The sequence below is a fragment of the Maniola hyperantus genome, chromosome 24 (assembly GCF_902806685.2).
Source record: "Maniola hyperantus chromosome 24, iAphHyp1.2, whole genome shotgun sequence".
Taxonomy (NCBI): Eukaryota; Metazoa; Arthropoda; class Insecta; order Lepidoptera; family Nymphalidae; genus Maniola; species Maniola hyperantus.
The window spans coordinates 5271252-5294233 of record NC_048559.1 but is presented as its reverse complement, the minus strand read 5'-3'; the positions used below and the strand labels follow the sequence as shown (position 1 = coordinate 5294233).

The following is a 22982-nucleotide window of genomic DNA, read 5'->3' as shown; positions in this document are numbered from 1 at the left end:
CGCACCCACTATTTAAGTACCTCTCGTGGGTGCTGAAGCCCTCGAGCATCCACAGAGTTGGCACCCTTGCCGTATTTACCAAAACAATCGTAGACCAATAGAGTAAAGTTACTGGTGTATAGATAAACCTTTTTAAAATAAATAGATAAAAATATCTGTCATTCCAAATTTGAATTTAAAACTTCAAAGACGTGTCTTATGTCTTACTGACTTGGTGTTTGAAGTTTATTTTTTTATACTTTATATTTTAAGAAATGAATAATTAATAAAAATGTTTTAAATACTAGTGAAGCAATTTTAGGGATACTTCGGAGTCGGTACAATGGTATACTGTGATGATGAACCCGTACGCCGCCGCTGCAGCGGGCTTGGCACTCATTGTGTTGATCCTGTTGGTTTGTTGGAAGCTGAGGAGATCTAAGGTGACGTCTTGTCTTGCCTCTTGTCTTGGTCAGAGTGAACAAGAGCAAGGGAACTCTCGGTTTGATCCTGAATCGACGATTATCTACATATATAAAAGGAAAAGGTGACTGACTGACTGACTGACTGATCTATCAACGCACAGCTCAAACTACTGGACGGATCGTGCTGAAATTCGGCATGCAGATACCTATTATGACGTAGGCGTCCGCTAAGAAAGGATTTTTCAAAATTCAACCCTTGAAGGGGTATAAATAGGGGTTTGAAGTTTGTATGAAAGTCTGTCAGTTTTGAAGTGTCTATAAAGAAGTTTTGTACTTAGTTAATATTTTTGCAATTAGCAGTATGATATATTTTATTAAGCTCATATTATGTTAAAATCTCATAGTTAAAGATCAACCCTAAGGGTGTGAAATAGGGGTTTAAATCTTGTGTAGTCCATGCGGACGAAGTCGAGGGCATAAGCTAGTGACCAATATAAGGCTATGGGGACGTGAAATCAAAGGAAAATATAGGGCTACCTAGCGTCAAATGCACTTACTAATAAGTATTTGACGCCTGGCAGTGACGTCAAAGGCTCAACGTTTTGTTAAAGTTCACGAAACTTGTAACAAAATATCGAGGCTTCACCTACACTGGCATAATGTTACCTACATTTTGACACATAGATATACTTAGGCTATGAAACGACTAGATAGGTATACTAACTTTGATTTCGTACGTCACCCCTAGCCTAATATTAGTCAGATGTCGATTCAGGACCAAAACTGAGAGTTTCCTCACTCTAGTTCACTCTGCCCTTAGTAGGAAAGTTAAGATTATTGTACCTACTCCTACTTATATCTAATATAAAACCTGCATGCCTGAGAGTTCTTCGTAATGTTCTCAAAGTTGTGTGAAGTCTGCCAATCCGTACTTGGCCAGCGTGGTGGACTATGGTCAAACCCTTCTCGTACTGAGAGGAGAACCGTGCTCAATAGTGAACCAGCGATGGGTTGATCATGATGATGACTCTCAGCTCGTAATCCTCGTTAATTAAATGATCTATGCAGTCACCCGAAGCCGAACAACCTTGCCTGCTGCCTTGCACACCTGTGCAGCTGGTGCACGAACTGTGTCCTCACAACGACGAGGTGCAGCGGTCCGAGGTGGAGAAGAAGGACACCCTCGACGAGCACCTGGACGCTCTTACGAGGAAACTTGCTGAGAAAGTTAGTAGTATTCTCCTACCAGGGATCAAGTCAAGTCAAGTCAAATCATTTATTCAAAATCCATACTTCCATACTAATATTATAAATGCAAAAATGTGTCTGTCTGTCTGCTAGCCTTTCACGGCTCATCCGTTCAACCGGTTTTTTCGAAATTTGGTACAGCGATAGCTTGCATCCCGGGGAACGACATAGGCTACTTTTTATACCGGAAAATCAAAGAGTTCCCACGGGATTTTTAAAAACCTAATTCCACGCGAACGAAGTCGCGGGCATCAGCTAGTATTATCATAAAATGTCATCAAAAACTTTTACAAGTTTCTTCAGAAATTTTTCCATTCGCCTCCGAAATATAAAAATAGAGTACCTAAATTATGTTTTGTATTTCAGAGGCAAAGAATTGCAAGGCTCGTTTCTGTTTATTTCCTAGGAGGGCCGCCTGCACATGTCTAAATACAAGATCAGGGAGACTCAAGACGAGATACTGAGTCTTCACGCGATAGACCACGACGTCAGGGCGAAGTACCGGGAGATCATGGACGCTCTGCGATCTGAGTTGACGTCCAATGAGAAAGAGTGTAAGAAGCTACAAGAACAGATCGAGTGGGTGTCGAGACGTCGAGCTGAATTGGGAGACGAGGTAGGTACCTACCTAATTGATTTGTTTTTATGTCCCTATACTCAAAGCTAAAATCCATACCTACTTATATTATAAATGCGAAACTGTGTCTGTATGTCTGTCTGTCAGCTAGCTTCTCACGGTCCACGCATTCAACCGATTTTGACGTACCTAATTTGGTAAAGAGATAGCTTGCATCCCGGGGAAGGACATAGGCTACTTTTATCCTGGAAAAACAAAAAATTCCTATGCGGTTTTAAAAACCTAAATCCACGCGGACGAAGTCGCGGTCATTGCCATAGGCAGGTATTGCCTAGTATAAAATATGAACCGGTCAATGCGAGACGGACTATGTAGGGTTCCGTACAAGAAATCTTAGATGTGTGTACTGTGTACCCGGGATCAACCCATCACCGGCTCAATACAGAGCACGGGTCTCCTCCTAGAGTGAAAAGGGTTTTTGGCCAGAGTCTACCACGCTGGCTAAAGTGCGGATTGGCGGACTTCACACACCTTCGAGATCATTATGGAGAACTCTAAAGCATGCAGATTTCCTCACTATTATTTCCTTCAACGTTAAAGCAAGTGATATTTAATTTGCTTACCGAAAAATTAGAGGTGCGTGATCCCGGACCTAACGAATTTTATCCACTAAGCTATCACTGCTTGCAAATCATCATCATCATCATCAACCGATAGACGTCCACTGCTGGACATAGGTCTCGTGTAGGGACTTCCACACGCCACGGTCTTGCGCTGCCTAAATCCAGCGGCTCCCTGCGACTCGTCTGATGTCGTCCGTCTACCTAGTGGGGGGGTCTTCCAACGCTGCGTCTTCCGGTGCGAGGTCGCCATTCCAGCACCTTGAGACCCTAACGTCTATCGGTTTTACGGCTTGCAAATAGTTAATCCTAACTAAAGTTGTTTTCCCTAGGTGCGTCGAGGTCAACAGCTATACGGTGACGCAGCCATGGAACTGGCGACGAACCTGGCTGAACTCCAACGCGGCCGCTGTGTAGTGAACCACAAAGTCACCGAGAAGCCACAAGAGCGCTCTTCACACTGCCTAAGGCACCGTAAGGAGCCACACCTGCCAAGAGCCTCCAATGTCGATTCCATTGTCATGAAATCATCGCCTCGTCTATCTAACGAATCAATGAGGTTTTACAGACACACGGAGGATACATAATTTGCCTGGTTACATAATTTATAACTATGGCTACCTATATGGATATATTTTTTGATAAAATTTATTATTTATTTTAATTTTGTTGGAATTTTATTTTGATGTTTTAATTTATTCTTTATTTGGATATATCTTTATTGCGTGATATCGTTCTCGTTTTATTTATCTGAACTTCCCTACTTAGGTACAAAAATGCTATTAAGTAGGTAAGTAGGTACCACTCTTTAGCTCTAGTATAGAGCTTATAGTCTTAAGGCTGTAAAAGGGGTCACAACTGTCCAAAGCCTTCCAAAGGTTCTCCTTTATCTAAAAAAGTTCGTCCTATACTAACAATGAAGATACAGAGAAAACTATTAATACAAACTTAGTTCACAATATCATATAATTTATTAAAAAATTAACTAGAAGTAATTAACACGCACACACACACACACACACACACACACACACACACACACACACACACACACACACACACATACACAAACACACATACACAAACACACACACATACACACACAATGTAATTATTTAGTCACAAAATTGAGCATGCAATATTTTTAAACTTTAAATTTTAATCCTATGTTCTTTTCTTTTTGTAATCATTAAACATAATTAGCATAAAATTCTAAAGAGTGAAACAAAAGTCATGGATGCGTCCGAGTCGTATTATCTCGCAAGACGACTGTGGACGCCTATCAATCGCGGTTCTTAGCCATAGCTTACGGACGCGTCCCATGGTTTGTTTCACGCTTTAACCTTGTGTTTTGTTGATTTATTTATTTTATATAGTTGTAATACCTAGCTGTAAAATATTAACTATTCAAATTATGTTTGGGAAGGCACTGGCCCCTAAGACACGGGATTTCCTAGTTTAGGGGTCAGGATTCCAGAGAGTTGATTACTGTACTGAGTTGTTTTAAATAAATAAATAAAAATATAAAAATATAAATATATTTTCGTCTCGTCATTTAAGATAGGTAACAATGGATATTTTTATATTCATAAAATCCTTTAATTTTTATAAACTAAGTTCTATAGGTTTCTTGAGAGATGCGAAAGACAGACAACGAAGTGATCTTAAAAAGCTAATAAAATTAGCATGTCGGGGACGCGACCTAGAAGTTTTTGCCATCCCAAAATCCCCCATACGTGCCTAAAGAAGCTTTCATTTGCCCTAAATTTCCATGATCAATCGGAACTTTTCTGAACGAAAACATAATCAAGTTAACGCAACGTATCAAAGCACGAGACAAAACCACGAGCGATCCTTCCCGTCCCCCTTCCCATATCTCCCGTTAATTCAGAGGGTTAAAATCTCCGAAAAAGTGAGCACTTGCCTTGTTTACAAGGTTTTAGATTTTAATTTAGATTGGGGTCGCCATTTTTGCGCGCGAAACGACGTAAACGTCAGCGTGTATGGCGGTAAATATTGGGTTCTTTTTCATACGCGGTTTGGTTCATAGGTGCTTTATGAGGGGACGATGTGCCCATTAAAATCGCATTCGTATGTGATCACCTAATACAATATCATCAAGTCCGCACCGGGGGTGCTTTTGTGAATAATTTCTCGGCAATCTGCTCCCGTTTGCGTCGGGATTTTATTATAATTCTGTAATTGTTGGTCGAAGATAACTTTTTAATTGTATAGACCTGAAAAGCTTAATAAATAAATAAATAATACGTTTATTCGCTGGAATGTGGGTATTACTCAAGTCATCATTTAGGTAGGTAGTAGGTAACTACTTAAAGGATATTTTGACTTATTATTTTTCCTCATAGCTAACGGCTATTTATACTAAAGATAAGTACGTCCCTCATATCACAAACTCTTAATTCAGAGGAATGAATAAATGAATATTAGGCGGACGTCCCAACCACTAGGCTATCACAGCTTTTTCTCATCTCTGGCTCGCTCCTTACCAATAAATTATCCATGGTTTAAAAACGACCCCATTAGCAATCAAATCAATTTGACAAGTCTATTGACAGAGAGATAAGTGTTTGCAGATCCAATTACAAACATCCCCCCGGCGGAACAAGTGCGCGTGAGAACAAACAAACAGACAGAACAGTGGCCTGTCGGTTAAAAAGCACAGATGTCGCTGTTGTTAATATGGACTTCATTAAAAAGTCTATTTGTTTTTTTTTTTTTTTTATTTGTAGTTTACCTACCTAGTACATCAAGATTCCGGTGTTACCCTAGGGTTATAAATTATAACGTCAGCCTCCTATGCAGAGGGTCGGAGATTCGAGCCCGGGCACGCATCACTAACTTTTCGCAGTTAGATGTGCGTTTTAAGCAATTTAAATATCACTTGCTTTAACGGTGAAAGAAAACATCGTATAAGGAAACCTGTAGGTATGCCTGAGAGTTCTCCATAATGTTCTCTGTTGTGAAGTCTGCCAATCCGCACTTGCCCAGTGTGGCGGGCTACCTATAGCCTAAACCTTTCTCATTACGAGAGAAGACCAGCAGAATAATATAATAGTACTAGTAACACTCTGTTCTCAGTAGTGGGCCGGCGATTTGTTAATCATTGTGATGATGATGATGAAAATAAAAGGCGCTTGCCGTGAAACATCGATGGCCGTGAACGATATAAACAAAATTAAAATCGTAGGTTTTAAAAACCACTAACGTTTTTGCGCTTTTTCCTTTAGACTCCAGAGAGAGCTCGCCAAAAGCAAATTTATTTTTGTGTAACACAGAATTGAAGAGCGCGGCGCGAGCTGTAAATAAAATAAAAATGTAAATGACGTCTCCCGCCCGCGGCCCGTGCCAATGTGCGGCCGGCTTTATACAGCGGCTCACAAACTGTGGAATTAACCTAGGTAGGTAGGTAGGGGAGTGCTCTGAAGAGCTTTTTGACCTCATTCCACCCTCATTTTTCTACAAACGCACTGCACCCCACCGTAAGGAATTTCACCCTCACCACCTGCGTGTCTGGCGCACTTCGACCGTCCGCTGTGCCAGATCTTTCTTTCCACGCACATGCAAACTGTGGAACCAACTCCCATCGGCGGTGTTCCCACTAGATTACAACATGGGGTTATTCAAGGGGCGGACCAACAAATTCCTAAAAAGCCGGCAACGCATCGGCGGTTCCTCTGGTGCTGCATATGTTCATGGGCGGCGGTAATCACTTAAGATGGACGAACTTACCTTCACCGTTAAAGCAAGTGATATTTAATTACTTAAAACGCACATAATTCCCAAAAATTTGGGGTGCGTGCCCGGGTTCGAACCTGCGACCTCTGAATAGGAGGAGGATGTCTTAACCACTAACTAACTAACTTAACCGATCGATGTAACATAAATTTTAATCATCAAAAATTAAAAACGCATTTTCAAAACTTTGAGAACCGCATTAAAGAAATTCCCCACTCGTAATAAGCGCATTAAGGGTGGAAAAAAATTTAAACTCGCCGCGTCCCGAAACTTTTCGCGTTTTCTTTTTACATTAAAGAACAAAAAGGAAAAAGCGCCTACTTAGTAGGGTGGCACAACTTTTAATATCACCAACTCTACAATAAAAAATTAAAACAAGCTATATAGGTTTTATATAAATAGAAATAAGGTTTGTTTTCGCTTGGATGAGATTTTTTTCGTTGGAAAAACAGAAGTTTGTAAGTTTTAATATAAACACGTTGTATATGTGAGGCGCTTAGCGAATTTAAAACCTGACGAGGGCCAAGTCGCGGGGGAGTGTTTTACGCCCAAACTGTTTCTCTCTTATGTACCTACCTACCTACGACTCATACGAGCTTACATTGTAGAGCGTTTTTGTAAAATCGAATTTAATAATCGTTTCGTTTTAAAAAATCTGTTCAGTAGACATCAGTTTTCAGAGATATGAAAAGAAAATTATTAGAAATTTTATTCGAAGTTCGAAATAGTTTTTTTTTTAACTAGTTTTCATTCGAGTCTTCGAAGTGCGTGTTGCCAGTGATGACATATGTATCCGAGACATGGTCGCTAACTATGGGCCTCAGAGGAAGCTCAGAGTCACTCAGCGGGCGATGGATAGAGAGCTACTTATGCTTGGAAAATCAGAAATGAGGAGATCATAAAGATACATTGGTTTTTAGGAGATACAGATTTGTAGCGCATTGTCTCCGTCGTTGAGACCGACAAAACGCCATATAGGTATGAGGGACAGAGACAACGCTCTACAAAGCCGAAATGTCATTCTAAAAGCCGATGTACATTACTTGCTGCCGCGTACTGTACGGTTTCATTGATTTCACGTCACCATTGGCTAATATTTGGCAGATTGACTAGAGTGAGGAATAGAATAGGAAAAGGAGGAGTTGAGTGAATATCGATTCAGGATCAAACCAAGTTTCCTCACTCTAGTTCACCCTGAATGACCGTAGTACCAAATGATTTAGCCGTTAGCATTTCCTAAATAGCTAAACTTTAAAACTGTTTTCATAAAAAAACCCTTTGAAATAAAACAAGAACTAGATTCCATGATAACATTTATTTCTATTCCGTAACAAATAAGTATAACTTACTAAACTTAATGCTAAAGCATCGATTTCGTCAATAGTTCCGTTCCATTCAATAATAAAAAGTACAATGTACATAGTACAATTAAAATAAAAGAACGTCCAAGTGCGAGTTGGGCCTCGCTCTGTTAGGGTTCCGTACATAATTATTAACAACATGATATTTTGGAGGTATGAAATATTTTATTTTCGAGCTAGACCTCGCAACAAACCGTAAAGGAAAAAGGATAAAATTGTTCGTTTGTATTGGTCACAGCTTAGGTAGAAACTTGGTTGGATTTTTAACAAGTAAACAATCTATAGGTACTAATTTGTTATCTCTGGTATAGTTTAATAAAGTTTTTGTTAATTTGTTGAAATATGACGTTATTTGTTGAATATGTCGCAAGAAATCGACTAACACCCCGTTTCCACTTGTCGGCCGTCGGGCCCGGATTTTAATCGTATGTTCCAGTGGCAGAACATTTTATATGAAGCTATTCACACCGATTTTGTGTCAAAATGCACTAGAACATCTGATTAAAATCCGTGCCCGACATACGACAAGTGGTAACGGGAGGTGAGAGCTTACATCGAAAATGCTGTTCAACTCAAAAACTACTGAACCGATTTTGAAAATTCTTTCACGTATAGAAAGCTACATTATCAGCAAGTAACATGGGCTATATTATGTTTTCAAAAAAAATACGATCCCTACGAAAATTGTAATACATAATGTGAAATAAGTCAAAAAAAATAGTGTCATCTGAGAATATTTAACTTGGATACATTTTACATCCCGAATTTTATACATTTTCTATTGCTGTTTAGGAATTGTATAGAATGCCTAGGCAAAGTATGAAATAAAAAATATTATATACCTACTTGGCCTGAATGTTTTATGTATACTAGATTATACAGATTAACGGTGATATATATATGTACAATAAGTATATTATTTTAATTAATATTAAATACATTATTCTAACAGTGCAGCTTTCTAAACTCTGTCCACTACCATGGTGTAATCGTCGTCTATGACAATCTGAAAAAAAAGTATGAATCTCTAAATATATTAAAGGAAAAGATCTGACTGACTGACTGATCTATCAACGCACAGCTCAAAATACTAGACGGATCGGGCTGTTTTACTTGAAACTGAAGTAGCAATGGAAAAAGCGCATACTTCGAAAAACCGATAGACCCCAAGGTCCCAAGGCGCCAGAATGAAGACGACCTCACACCGCAAAACACAGCGTTACCACCCCCGTGTCGTGTGAAATGTGGCATGGATGTCTTCGTCATAATAGTAATCTATTATAACGAAGACATCCGCTAAGAAAGGAGAAAATTCAACCACTAACGGGGTAAAATAGGGGTATAAAATTTATTTATTTATATTTGGGTGATATTTAAAAGGAATTTAATAAAAATTCAATTGTGTCTGTCTGTCTGCTAGCTTTTCACGGCCCAACAGTTTAATAGATTTTGATGAAAGGTACAGAGTTAGCTTACAGTTTTTATCCCGGAAAATCTAAGAGTTCCCAAGAGATTCATAAGCGACCTAAATCCACGCGGAAAAGTCGCGGGAATCAGCTAGTTTATTTTAGCGTTTAAACTATCGTGAGTCGTGAGTTAGTCGGGCTAACGTCGACGAAATACGTGAGTAAAACCGTTTTGTCATAGATGTATAATCAGCTAGTCTAAATATATAAAAGGAAAAGGTGACTGACTGACTGATCTATCAACGCACAGCTCAAACTACTGGACGGATCGGGCTGAAATGCAGATAGCTATTGTGACGTAGGCATCCGCTAAGAAAGGATTTTTCAAAATTCAACCCCTAAGGGGGTGAAATAGGGGTTTCAAATTTGTGTGGCCCACGCGGACGAAGTCGCGAGCATATGCTAGTTACTAATAAAATAATGATATGTTACCCCTTGCATGTTGGCCACGGCTCGGTCTGTCTCCTTCTCCTCAGAATATTCCTCTTCCTGTTCCTCCACCACTTGCATCTGCCCCTCAAGCTCACCGTCTGGAACAAAACCATATTACTTTTGTAAAGTGATTACTAAAAATGGAGAAGATAGAAAACTTTTTTATTTGATCACAATGAAACTTAAACTAATTAAATTAATTTGTTTGATTCTTTCTTTGATCGCCCTCCTATTCCAGTTGTTGCTGAGTTTATAGTCATGAGACTCACCCTCAGAAGTGGTCTGTATGAGTTGCAGTTGTCCGTCCACAATCTGTCCGGTCACGACGCCGGTCAGATTGTTCACGGTGAGTTGTTGTTTGATCTTCTTAGCCTCCTGTTCTAGCTGTTGCTGAGTTTATAGTCATGACTCACCTTCAGAAGTGGTCTGTATGAGTTGCAGCTGTCCGTCCACAATCTGTCCGGTCACGACGCCAGTCAGATTGTTCACGGTGAGTTGTTGTTTGATCTTCTTAGCCTCCTGTTCTAGCTGTTGCTGAGTTTATAGTCATGACTCACCTTCAGAAGTGGTCTGTATGAGTTGCAGCTGTCCGTCCACAATCTGTCCGGTCACGACGCCAGTCAGATTGTTCACGGTGAGTTGTTGTTTGATCTTCTTAGCCTCCTGTTCTAGCTGTTGCTGAGTTTATAGTCATGACTCACCTTCAGAAGTGGTCTGTATGAGTTGCAGTTGTCCGTCCACAATCTGTCCGGTCACGACGCCAGTCAGATTGTTCACGGTGAGTTGTTGTTTGATCTTCTTAGCCTCCTGTTCTAGCTGTTGCTGAGTTTATAGTCATGACTCACCTTCAGAAGTGGTCTGTATGAGTTGCAGTTGTCCGTCCACAATCTGTCCGGTCACGACGCCAGTCAGATTGTTCACGGTGAGTTGTTGTTTGATCTTCTTAGCCTCCTGTTCTAGCTGTTGCTGAGTTTATAGTCGTGACTCACCTTCAGAAGTGGTCTGTATGAGTTGCAGTTGTCCGTCCACAATCTGTCCGGTCACGACGCCGGTCAGATTGTTCACGGTGAGTTGTTGTTTGATCTTCTTAGCCTCCTGTTCTAGCTGTTGCTGAGTTTATAGTCGTGACTCACCTTCAGAAGTGGTCTGTATGAGTTGCAGTTGTCCGTCCACAATCTGTCCGGTCACGACGCCGGTCAGATTGTTCACGGTGAGTTGTTGTTTGATCTTCTTAGCCTCCTGTTCTAGCTGTTGCTGAGTTTATAGTCATGACTCACCTTCAGAAGTGGTCTGTATGAGTTGCAGTTGTCCGTCCACAATCTGTCCGGTCACGACGCCGGTCAGATTGTTCACGGTGAGTTGTTGTTTGATCTTCTTAGCCTCCTGTTCTAGCTGTTGCTGAGTTTATAGTCATGACTCACCTTCAGAAGTGGTCTGTATGAGTTGCAGTTGTCCGTCCACAATCTGTCCGGTCACGACGCCAGTCAGATTGTTCACGGTGAGTTGTTGTTTGATCTTCTTAGCCTCCTGTTCTAGCTGTTGCTGAGTTTATAGTCATGACTCACCTTCAGAAGTGGTCTGTATGAGTTGCAGTTGTCCGTCCACAATCTGTCCGGTCACGACGCCAGTCAGATTGTTCACGGTGAGTTGTTGTTTGATCTTCTTAGCCTCCTGTTCTAGCTGTTGCTGAGTTTATAGTCGTGACTCACCTTCAGAAGTGGTCTGTATGAGTTGCAGTTGTCCGTCCACAATCTGTCCGGTCACGACGCCGGTCAGATTGTTCACGGTGAGTTGTTGTTTGATCTTCTTAGCCTCCTGTTCTAGCTGTTGCTGAGTTTATAGTCATGACTCACCTTCAGAAGTGGTCTGTATGAGTTGCAGTTGTCCGTCCACAATCTGTCCGGTCACGACGCCGGTCAGATTGTTCACGGTGAGTTGTTGTTTGATCTTCTTAGCCTCCTGTTCTAGCTGTTGCTGAGTTTATAGTCGTGACTCACCTTCAGAAGTGGTCTGTATGAGTTGCAGTTGTCCGTCCACAATCTGTCCGGTCACGACGCCGGTCAGATTGTTCACGGTGAGTTGTTGTTTGATCTTCTTAGCCTCCTGTTCTAGCTGTTGCTGAGTTTATAGTCGTGACTCACCTTCAGAAGTGGTCTGTATGAGTTGCAGTTGTCCGTCCACAATCTGTCCGGTCACGACGCCGGTCAGATTGTTCACGGTGAGTTGTTGTTTGATCTTCTTAGCCTCCTGTTCTAGCTGTTGCTGGATATAAATATCCTTGTGGTGCACTTTGTTGTGATATTTGAGGTGGTGGGCCTTTGTGAATTTCTTGTTGCATGGAGTGCATCTGTTATAAAAATTATATTATTAATTAGACATAATTTTTCCTTTCTCGAAATTAATGAATTTTTGTAAATATACCAATTAAGCATTAAATAAATTAGTTTTCTTATATTATTTTTTTTTGGGAAAAAGAATATTAGCCATGTTAAATGACTAATATTCCCCTTTCCTCTCCAACTAAGCGTCAGGCTTGTGCTAGGAGTAGGTACGACAATAGTGCAACGGGCGGGGTTTGAACCGTCGACCTTTCGGTTTTCAGTCCACTCCTTTACCGGTTGAGCTATTGAGGCTCTAATATACTAAATACTAATCTTACATAAATGTACCTATCTATGATTAAACGTGTAAGATAATATTCCTTTATAAAGAGAATCTAATCTAATCTAATAGTGAGCCCGCGATGGTTTGAACATGATGATGATGACATAAGTAATAACATTCGTACTATGGATACAGTTCAGTATGGTATATGAATACTTACGCATACTTTTTCTCGCCTGTGTGCGTGAGCATGTGGTTTGCGAGCACATACGAGTAAGTGAAAGACTTGCCGCACAGAGCACATTGATACGGGCGCAAGCCCATGTGTAACCTGTAAAGTTGATATTAGTTATAAGTAGAAGTTCAAGTTAACAAAATATTACTTACTAGCTGATGCCTGCGACTTCGCCCGAGTAGATTTAGATTTTCAAATGTCCCGTGGGAACTCTTTGATTTTCCGGCCCATGTCACTCTCCAGGTTTTCAACTATGTAAAAAATAAGGCCAATCCGTTGTTCCGTTGCGGCGTGATTGAAGGACAAACCAACAAACAAACACACTTTCACATTTATAATATGGGCCTTCAGACTAGATGGTAATAAGAATAAAGCTTATTACCATCTAGTCCATATAATGGTGATTTATCGTTAAAAAAATAGATTACAGAATGAAAGTGGGCCCTATCCCAGATCTTAGACCAATATTTTGAAAATAGCTTTGAAATAAAATGCTAGTTTTACGGTTTCCGTAAAAAACTGTTGACTTCAGTCATTTTTATGATTTTGTTGGATACTTACAACTGTGAACTGATTAGTGAATGTGGTCGCATATGCAGCACTTCTAGTCCGCATTTGCGCTGCGCTGCGCAACGCGACGCGGCTGTGCCTCAAACTCATATAAACTACATTTACCGCGCCCGCCGCATCGCTGAAGTGCGCTTTGCTCCAAACAAATTCATATTGCGTCGACACCTTAATACTGGACAAATTAGGTCTAGAGCACACATACCGCTCGTGTTTCTGCCACTAGCTTTCTCCTCCGTGTGTTTCAGCATGTGTCCTTATGTAACGTACGCGAGCTATATGAGAGCAGCGGAGTGATTCGCTAACTCAGTGTCTAACACTGAATGATAGCCACCGAGCTCATTTGACATTTATTTTTAATCCATTGAAGGTTTTCACGAAAAATTATTTCGATGTCACACAGTGAAGCAGCAATGTAGAATCAACCGAAGTCAAATGAACTCGGTGGCTATCATTCAGACACTGAGTTAGCGAATCACCCCGCTGGTTTGTCTACATACCGTTCGTGTTTCTGCCTCGTGCCGTAGTCGGTGAAGCGTCGCTCGCATATGCGACATTTGTAAGGTTTCTCGCCCGTGTGTTTCAGCATGTGACGTTTAAGCGCCTCCTTCATCACGCACGAGTAACCGCACACGCTGCCATATTGGATTTTTACTTTTTTGTTTTTTTATGTAAAAGTAAATGCGAGGCAAAGGATCTTCATCAATACAGCTTACTTGTACTTTAGATTTTTACAGAATTCCGAAAACTATTGACGTATTTTTTTCCACAAATTACATTATGAGGCTCCATATAATTATTGAAAAAATAAATACCATGGTATATTTGTGACATTAAACTAAGCTGTAAGCTCTTTTCATTTAAAAAAAACACATGTTCACTGCATTTTAAAGACCCTCTAGCTTCCACAGACCTTTGGGGTTGAATACGCTGGCATTAATCGAAATCGCACATCATAATTCCGCATGTTGGCCCTTTCTCCTTGCGAAGAATTCTCTCGATACTTGGAACTATAGCTGGTAACCTATCGAATAATTAGCGGAACTTTTTGAATTGCCGCCTTCCCGGCAAAATTTTTCTGCGCTTACCGATTTTGTTAAGAAAATCATGAAAACATCGTTTGTCATCGTGAGGACTTAACAGGAAACAGCAGGTCAATTTCGGAAAATCTGCCTCAATCATTATTACAATCGCAATTGTATTGATTGGCTGACTTTATGGTATTGTAGTTGCAACAATGCATTGTAGCCAATAGTGAGCGATTATAATAATTATTGTCGGTCAATCAGAGGTGATTGAAATCGTACCACTGTACAGTACCCGGCAGAAAATAATGTACATCGACCTTCGGAAAGAGATAGCGGTTTCGTAAAGCGTTGTCTTGTCGTTAAGACCGACACGTCACATAGGTATGAGTGACAGAACCAACGCTCTACGATGCCGAAATCCTTTCTAAAAGTCGATGTACACTATATTTTCTGCCGGCTACTGTAACTGTCATTTTACCGTAATAGAGTAACATACATGATAAATTTTCGAAACGAAAAAGAACTGTTTGGATTATGAATTTTTTAGCGACATTCTAAAACTTGAAATTTTTTAATACAAGAGCTATTTTTGTAGAGTTATTGCGCGTTTTTGCAGGAAGGCGACAGAATAAAAAGTCGCTAGTGGCGTTTACGCTTATGGACTCGCCTCTCGTGCTTTTGCCGGCTGCCGAAGTCGCCGAAGCGCCTATCGCAGATACGGCACTTGTATGGACGCACGCCGGTGTGGCGCATCATGTGCCGCCGCAGTTCCATGTTTAGCACGCACGAGTAGCCACATACGCTGCCAAAACCACGCCAATACTAAGGCTGAGATCTATAGAGCGCACTTTGACTTTGCTTAGACTTAAAACAGAGTTAAAACAAGACCAATGTATGTATATCTCTCACATAAATCTGTCTCGTTTTAACTCAATCTTAAGTCTGAGCAATGTCAAAGTACGCTCTATAGATCAGCGCTCAGCCTTAGTGGGAGAACATTCGTCACAGGAACTCACTCAGATTGAGGGGAGAGTCTTGCAATTTAGGGAAAAAGTGCTATGTATTGCATATGCAGGCGATATAACGGCTTTTTAGGCCTCCGTAGCCAATAGGTAAAAAGTAGCCATATTAATATCACTCTTTTGTCTGTCTGTCTGTCCGCATGTCACAGGTCTCTGGAATTTTGGGGTAATTTTACAATTTGGAGAATAAGTTCCTTTTAGAGTGCATTAAAAATGTTTTTCAAGATAAAGGAAGGGACGTCAGACGACAGAAACATTAAAAATAGTGGGCAACAGAGGGTAATCGCAAAAATAGTGGACAACAGAGGGTAATCGCCAAAATAGTGGGCAACAGAAGGTAATCGCCAAAATAGTGGGCAACAGAGGGTAATCGCCAAGAAACAGTTTGCAAGGAAAATAGATTTTTCATTATTCCACTGTCTTAGTAGGCTAGTTATTTAAAAATCTATTGAAACAAAATGTATTTCCAGCTAATAAAGACGTCACAATATGGCGGAGATATATTCCTAATTTTAGTTTGATTGACGCATAAAAACGCGGGTGCGGGTGATACGCTGTGCGATTCCGACAAATTGCCTCAAAATGGGCGCAGGTGTTAAACTTAAGAAAAATATAATCAGTTTGATCAAGTTCAGTGTAATTGAGCTATATTTAAATAACGTCTTGAAATTACTGATAATGTATAATCTAGAAAACATTAATCACCCGCACCCATGTGTTTTTTAGAATTTTTTAATAATTAAGGCTGACATTAATATCCATATCAATATCAAAACAGTTTTGACAAATAACAGTGTTGCTTAGTTATGTAAGTAATAATAATCTAATACGTTTTATATTAATGCCATTTATTGATTTGAGGAGCTCATGCATTATGAGAAATAAGAAATCTTAAAATAAATCAAATTTTTTCGATTTATTTAATTATTTAATACTAGCTTATGCTCGCGACTTCGTCCGCGTGGACTACACAAATTTCAAACCCCTATTTCACCCCCTCAGGGGTTGAATTTTCAAAAATCCTTTCTTAGCGGATGCCCACGTCATAGCTATCTGCATGCCAAATTTCAGCCCGATCCGTCCAGTAGTTTGAGCTGTGCGTTGATAGATCAGTCAGTCAGCCAGTCAGTCACCTTTTCCTTTTATTTATTTACAATTATTAATTTATTATTATTTTATTACTTTGTTAATCTCACGCTCAGACAAGCGCCAAGCTCTTACGAGCACAAAGAAACCAATATTGTAGTCTTTTGTTTTTGTGGAAATAAAAATAATAAATAAATAATCGCTTTTATAACATTTGTGTGGATTATGAAATACTAAAATTAGTCTAACACTAGTACATACCTGCAAACGAAGGGCTTGATGCCTAAATGTCGTCGTATGTGCGCTTGTAAAGACGCGTTAGACGTAAACGACGCGCCGCAAGTTTCGCACACGTGCCTGGAACAAAACACTATGTTTAGGGTTCCGACCTTAGAGTATGTAACTAATAGAGCGTGTAAGAGACTGTGCTGGTTCATTAGATGCTTGTAGGGTGTAGTAAGAAATGTAAGTAAAGTAGTAAGAAAAGTGCTTATTAAGAGAAGCGATACAAACACGTCCAGTCGCTATGGAATTGGGTGTTTGCCTACTTTTGAATTTGATAAATATTATTACTTTATTATAAACTAGGATAAAAATAATGACGTACCTACACTGAAAAAATATTAAAATCCAACAAAGATTTACAAAGTTACATGCATTTTAATTTTAGGAATGGGAGGCTCTTCTATCCCTTTCTCGCAAAACGAAAATTTGCATGAAACCGCACGAAGCTATTGTAAGTGTGACGTCAAACTGCTGTATCGCTATCTCTGAAATATTTAAATGCTTATAACTTTTTTGTTATTTGATCGATTTAATTAGTTTTTTCAGTTTACGTCATTATTTTTATTCTAGTTTATAATAAAGAAATAAAAAAATTGGAGTCAAATACCTAATTCACACATCGACTGAATGATCCAAATAATTGAATTTTGTTGGTGCTCCCAACATAGCTTATGAGCCATTATACGAGTCATGACAAGGTATTCTATTCCTGGACAAGCTATACCTACAGCTATAGACCTAGCGCTTAGATATATACCTAGAGCTTTGTGATTTTAAGGATTACGACCGTAGTACCTACAGTTCATTTTCTTTAAGGCGCGCTCTATAGCTATTACTTACATACTCTAAGGTTCCAACCCTCGATAGGCCTCTTATTGGATAGTTTAGACATGACCATATCAGAAACGAGGAGATTCTTAGGAGAACCAGAGTAACCAACTTCCCAACAAAATAGTGTTACAATGAATTTTTTAACTCCAGATATAATCACTGTAGGTAATTTTTACACCAGAGTGACGGCGGGAAACAAAACGCCAATGAATTAAATGACAAGTGCGTCCACATCGTGAACACTATAGTCACTGCTAGTGGTGGGGTTGCAGAGAGACAGCGCTATTGGATAGAGTGAGATAGATATGTTTAGACGGGGACGGATATGCCTATCTCATGTATTTAAGCGTTAAGTAAGGTACAAACAAATTAATAACAATTTTAAGGTATGAGAATAGATAAAAATATAAATGAGCTCACGTCTTTTCATAAACATATTTTTTCTTGGGCCGCGGCTTCCGTATCTTGGGTTTGGGGTTAAGTATGTGGTCTGGGATGGGCTCCGAAAACGCCATGATGGTTTCCTTCAGCAGCATGTCTTCACCTTCCTCCTCTTTTGGTTTCAGGCTCTCTAGGAGCTTTTTGCGAGGTCTGCCGCGTTTCTTTGGAGTTGGGGCCTAGAACAATATACATATAGCTTTTGATGCCTGGTTTCTTAAAAATTCTCTTCATGTTTTAAATGTTCATAAAAGGTCTTGAACACTAATATTTAACCAGAGCTGAGGTAGAGGTTATTCCACTAGATTAGAACTAGTGATGTGCCGGATCATTAAAAATGTAGATCCGCGGATACGGATACGGATCATTGGCGTCAAGATCCGCGGATGCGGATACGGATCTTAACTTTCTTACTCAATCGGTGTCGGTGCCGGTGACCTTGAAACGATAGTTGACGCCACTTGACGCTTTGAGTGGCAGGACATGTTTCGACTTACATTGCGCTTGTCTTTCTTTTGTTTTGTTTATAATTTAGTGTGACATTGAGCAGCAATAACGTTTGTGTTTGTTTGTTGTGGAGTTATTTAATAGTATTTTATTGCTACCTAATCACATAATAATACAATTTAATATATGTACCTATCAAAAATTAATAGGGTAAAAGATCCGTAAAAGATCCGCCAAAAAATAAACGGATACGGATCTTTTTTCTCCCGCGGATATCCGCGGATACGGATATCCGGAACATCATTAATTAGAACTATTAGACCCGGTATCCACCAACGAGAAGGATAGGTGAAGATGTGTTTAACAAACCTGCCCCTCGAATGTGTAAGAAAAGTATTCATCGTTATCGTAATCGTTAAAAAATTCTGCCCTTTGATTGGTTGATTCGCTGTTTACATTTTTTCACAGCCAATCAAAGGGCCGAATTTGTTGAAGATTACAATAACGATGAATACGTTTTTCTTACACAATTGAGGGGCTGAGATAATAGACAAAATGCGAAAAAATATTACAAGAGATATAAATGGATTTATAAGAGACTTTTTGATTAAGGTAAGAAAATTATTGTTAGACTTAATGCAGTTATGATTATTTTTACAGTCCTTTTCATTACCTACATACTTATCTTTTCTTTTTATACCTCAAATTAGTATTACAATACAGCAATAATTAATTTTGGATTTGTATTGGTCCTTTCTCATAATTTGTTTTTTTTTTACTTTTGTAGATTGTACCTGGAAAGGCAAGCTTTAAACCACTTAAAAAAATTGCTTGAATAGTTATGTAACTTCCACAGATAATAAATTAAGATTTTTTTTAATTTGCTTGCCTTAACAAGTTTAAGATAATCATTGCCTTACCACCTTTTTCACTTCAGTGTCTGAATCTGCATCGTCTGCTCCAGGGGCAAAGTCAGGGTCATCCGCCGACCCTCCATCATAATCTAGAAGCAAAAAATATCTTAATATATAAAACGAAAAGTTCAGACTCACTGACAAGAAACCTATAGGGTACTTCCCGTTGACCTAGAATCATGAAATTTGGCAGGAACGTCTTATAGCAGACATGACATACGTCTTTATATTTTCATATTATTATATTATTGTAAAGCTTGTTTAAATTATCAAACGTACTGTTATAAATTTATAATTAATATCTATTTAAGTAATCTGTAAAAAATTGTAATCCTATTTGGCCTTATTTTCAGTCTGTTATTATGTAAAATTATATTGTATATATCGCTGTTGATTGCAAAAAACGAATAAAATAAAATAAAATGAGGGAGAATCTGAAAACCGCGAATTTGTGGTCACATCACAAGAAAAAAATTAAAATGTGTTCATGAACAAATACTGCTCTTCAACTTTCAAAGTAAGATTAGTATACCAAGTGGGGTATCATATGAAAGGGCTTTTACCTGTACATTCTAAAATAGATTTTTATTTATTTTTATGCATGTAAAATACGACTGTAGTACGTTATTATAATTTAAGAATATTGTAAATATTACATATCTAAGTGAATTAAGTGTAAAAGCGAATTATCTAATAATTATAATAACCTATGTTTTGCTATACCCTTACAGGGTCTCATATGTATCTCATGTTTTTTTATTGTAAGTGGATGCATGTGAAACGCAAAATAAAGAATCTATCTATCTATCTATCATACAGTTAATAAAATATATTGTTTAATAAATCAATAAATAAATAGCTCAGTTTTACCTTCAGTGTATTCGTCCTCTGGTTCTTGTTTAAGCTCCAGGGAATCATTCGCCAGTAGAGTTGTTAACGCTTCAGGCTCTTTTACTTCTTGCTTCGGTTTTTTACGTTGGTATGGTGATAAATCTAAAAGGATATAAAATTGTGAATATGTTTTTTTTGGAAAAGGAAATTGAGAAACATTCATCTGTATATATAAAATTCAAAGTCCTGACTGACTGACTGACTTATATATCAATGCACAGCCTAAACTGCTCGTCCTAGCGACATGAAAGTTGGAGGGTGTATTCTTTGTAAAGAGTAGGTATCCACTATTTTGAATAGTAAACAACAGCTTAATTACATAATTATTAAAGTATAACTTAGTAGTTACTAAGAAAAGGTTTTTCGAAATTCCACCCCTAAGTGGGTTAAATGGGGTTTTGAAATTTATGTAGTCCAGGCGCGAGGTCGCGAGCATAAGCTAGTTATTTAAATAATATTAAGAGAAAGTTATTATTCAAAAAAGGTTAAATATTAATGGTTTTTTTTATCTACACTAATATTAATAAAAAGAGGTAAAAGTAAGTTTGGATGTAGCTAAGGATCTGATTTTGAAGTCTCACAGACAGGTCGCTACACTACCCACAATAGCCAATGGCTATAAATTACATATCACCCAGATAAAGTTGCCGGAAAAAGCTAGGATATAATAATTCTGTATTTGACAAAATAAAATAATATGCTGCTTCTGTTCTTCAAAAGAAGGTTAAGCTATTTTCAAATTAGAGGTGTCTTCAAAATAATTCAAAAGAACATATCTCTAGCATCCAAAGCAACATAAATTAAACTGTAACATTGGCCCCGATTCTCTAGTCTCTTTCTAAACTAAATTTAGAGTATCTGCATCCTTTTCTTTTTACTAATGCTAAAAAAGGAACGGAACATGACTTTCACATTTAAAGACTCTAAATTTTAGTGCACAATACAAATTTAAACAGTAGGTTCGCGAGTGTGTGCTAAAATCACGGGTTGTACCATCTAAAAATTAAATTTAAAACTGTCAAGCTGTGTCTGTCTTTTTCATATTACATTAGTAAGAAGAGCATGCGAATACTCTAAAATTAGGTTGTGCTCAGAATTAGCCCCATTATGCAAGTAAATCTACTTTTACAATAACATGCAACAATGGGCCTCTGCCCATCAGCTTAGTGTCAATCTCAAGCTTCTTCAACACTTCTATACCATGCACATCAGATCACAGATGGAAAGGTTTAAGTGCGGAAACCAGCCCAGAGTAAAGAAAGAAAAAACTCTTCTATCATCATGATCAGCCCATCGCCGGCTCACTACAGAGCACGGGTCTCCGCTCAGAGTGAGAAGGGTTAAGCCATAGAACATGCAAACTGTGGAACCAACTCCCATCGGCGGTGTTCCCACTAGATTACATGGGGTTTCTTCTTTCTTCATTCTGGGCTGGTTTCCGCACTTAAACGTTTCCGTCTGTTGTGCGTTACATGGGGTTTATCAAGGGGTGGACCAACAGATTCCTAAAAGGCGACGCATCGGCGGTTCCTCTGGTGCTGCAAATGTTCATGGGCGGCGGTAATCACTTAACATCAGGTGAGCCGCCTGCTCGTTAACTTGCTATCTCTATTTAAAAAATAAACTCTTCTATAGTTATTCTAATTTCTGTGACATACCAATCTTGCCCTGTTCATTTGGATACTTCCTCGGTCGTCCCCTTTTCTTCTGTCCCGGTGCCTTAGTAACCACTGTGCTAGAGGCGGTCTTGTTGGCCGCTCTCCATGTGTTATGAGGATCATGTTCCACCGGTAACTCATATTGCAGCAGCAAACCGTTTTCTTGCTTGATTGTGATTGTTTCTGTTTCACTGGCTTCTGAAATAATGATTGATTTTGTGATTATTGCATTGCCAAGTTAAGTTGTGAAAAGGCATTGTTTGCATTACACTTCTTTGCTTTGAGTTCTGTTAAAGAGTGGAGCTAAAATCCTTACTTTTTTTTAAAGATTATCAGTTTCCAAGACTTACCTTCATTCTTACTCGCTGAAACAGCCTGTGAAGTCTTAAAAAATTCATCGAGACATTCTTTTAGGGTTTCATTCGATGATAGGCACTGCTTTTTGAACTGACATGCATATGTAAGGCGGTCCACGCAATTCAAGCAGATCAGCGTTGGTAACGAGTCATCTTTGGACACCTAAAAGTAATTTATAATGCAAATCACAGTAAATAACGAGTTGAATTTGCGATATCAAAAACACGAAAATTCTCTGGGATGTCAGCAAAAAATCCCAAATTCACTTCAAAGAAACAATAATAGCAACATTAATGTTGGAAACTAGGAAAAAATTATAGGGTGGCCATCGCAACCATTTTGCAGTGGTAATTTTTCGTACCTCGACGCCGCAACAGTACGCATACTTGTCCCCCAGTTGTTCATTATTTTCGTCCCAATCAAACAGGGAAACCATGTCGCCTGTTTCCAGACAAACGCGACACGTTAATTGCCAATCCATTTTTCACAATCAAACGGTGTAATTATAGAGAAAATAAAACATAATCTTCCACAAATCCACAAAATTCCAATAAAATATAACCGGAAGTTTACATGACAGATGTCGTTGCCAACATGACAACTTCAAAAAACAGCGCGTCAATACCGTTTCTTCACACGCACCAAACTCATAGAGCATAGACTCATAGAGCAAAGTTATAATATAATTCAGTATCTCAAAATTGTTGTACAATAATTTTATAATCAATAAAAAATACACGAGATTTATTTATTTC

General features: G+C 38.9%; 2 protein-coding genes across 6 annotated transcripts; one reads left to right on the top strand and one right to left on the bottom strand.

Moving 5' to 3' along the window:
• Positions 1 to 266: 266 nt before the first annotated feature.
• On the top strand, positions 267 to 3436 carry LOC117993742 (uncharacterized). The gene is made up of 4 exons (XM_034981560.2): positions 267 to 422; positions 1473 to 1631; positions 2059 to 2268; positions 3182 to 3436. The coding sequence occupies exons 1-4, from the start codon at positions 336 to 338 to the stop codon at positions 3434 to 3436; spliced, it is 711 nt and encodes a 236-aa protein (XP_034837451.1). The 5' UTR covers positions 267 to 335.
• Positions 3437 to 7901: 4465 nt separating this feature from the next.
• On the bottom strand, positions 7902 to 22810 carry LOC117993739 (uncharacterized). Of its 5 annotated transcripts, XM_034981556.2 has the most exons (12): positions 22589 to 22809; positions 22221 to 22389; positions 21871 to 22068; positions 20192 to 20314; positions 19328 to 19410; positions 17943 to 18139; positions 16668 to 16763; positions 13771 to 13905; positions 12689 to 12799; positions 12006 to 12211; positions 9865 to 9962; positions 7902 to 8972 (listed from the first exon to the last, which is right to left on the bottom strand). In XM_034981556.2, the coding sequence occupies exons 1-12, from the start codon at positions 22706 to 22708 to the stop codon at positions 8928 to 8930; spliced, it is 1581 nt and encodes a 526-aa protein (XP_034837447.1). In that variant the 5' UTR covers positions 22709 to 22809; the 3' UTR covers positions 7902 to 8927. The 5 variants fall into 5 exon arrangements, with proteins under 5 accessions (XP_034837447.1, XP_069363051.1, XP_034837448.2 ...); XM_069506950.1 differs by lacking the exons at positions 7902 to 8972; positions 9865 to 9962; positions 13771 to 13905 and adding an exon at positions 14966 to 15100 and having other exon boundaries at positions 11852 to 12211; positions 19331 to 19410; XM_034981557.2 differs by lacking the exons at positions 7902 to 8972; positions 9865 to 9962; positions 13771 to 13905 and adding an exon at positions 14966 to 15100 and having other exon boundaries at positions 11852 to 12211; positions 22589 to 22808.
• Positions 22811 to 22982: the final 172 nt, after the last annotated feature.

What these genes read in the sequence shown, in the direction of transcription:
- LOC117993742 (XM_034981560.2), top strand. Translation starts at nt 336, where the DNA reads ATGATGAACCCGTACGCCGCCGCTGCAGCGGGCTTGGCACTCATTGTG. An exon ending in CGAGGAAACTTGCTGAGAAA is followed by an intron (nt 1,632 to 2,058) that starts GTTAGTAGTATT and finishes TTTATTTCCTAG; the next exon opens with GAGGGCCGCCTGCACATGTC. An exon ending in GAGCTGAATTGGGAGACGAG is followed by an intron (nt 2,269 to 3,181) that starts GTAGGTACCTAC and finishes TGTTTTCCCTAG; the next exon opens with GTGCGTCGAGGTCAACAGCT.
- LOC117993739 (XM_034981556.2), bottom strand. Translation starts at nt 22,708, where the DNA reads ATGGATTGGCAATTAACGTGTCGCGTTTGTCTGGAAACAGGCGACATG. An exon ending in TTCAGCGAGTAAGAATGAAG is followed by an intron (nt 22,069 to 22,220) that starts GTAAGTCTTGGA and finishes TCATTATTTCAG; the next exon opens with AAGCCAGTGAAACAGAAACA. An exon ending in ACAGGCGAGAAAAAGTATGC is followed by an intron (nt 12,212 to 12,688) that starts GTAAGTATTCAT and finishes TTTTTATAACAG; the next exon opens with ATGCACTCCATGCAACAAGA.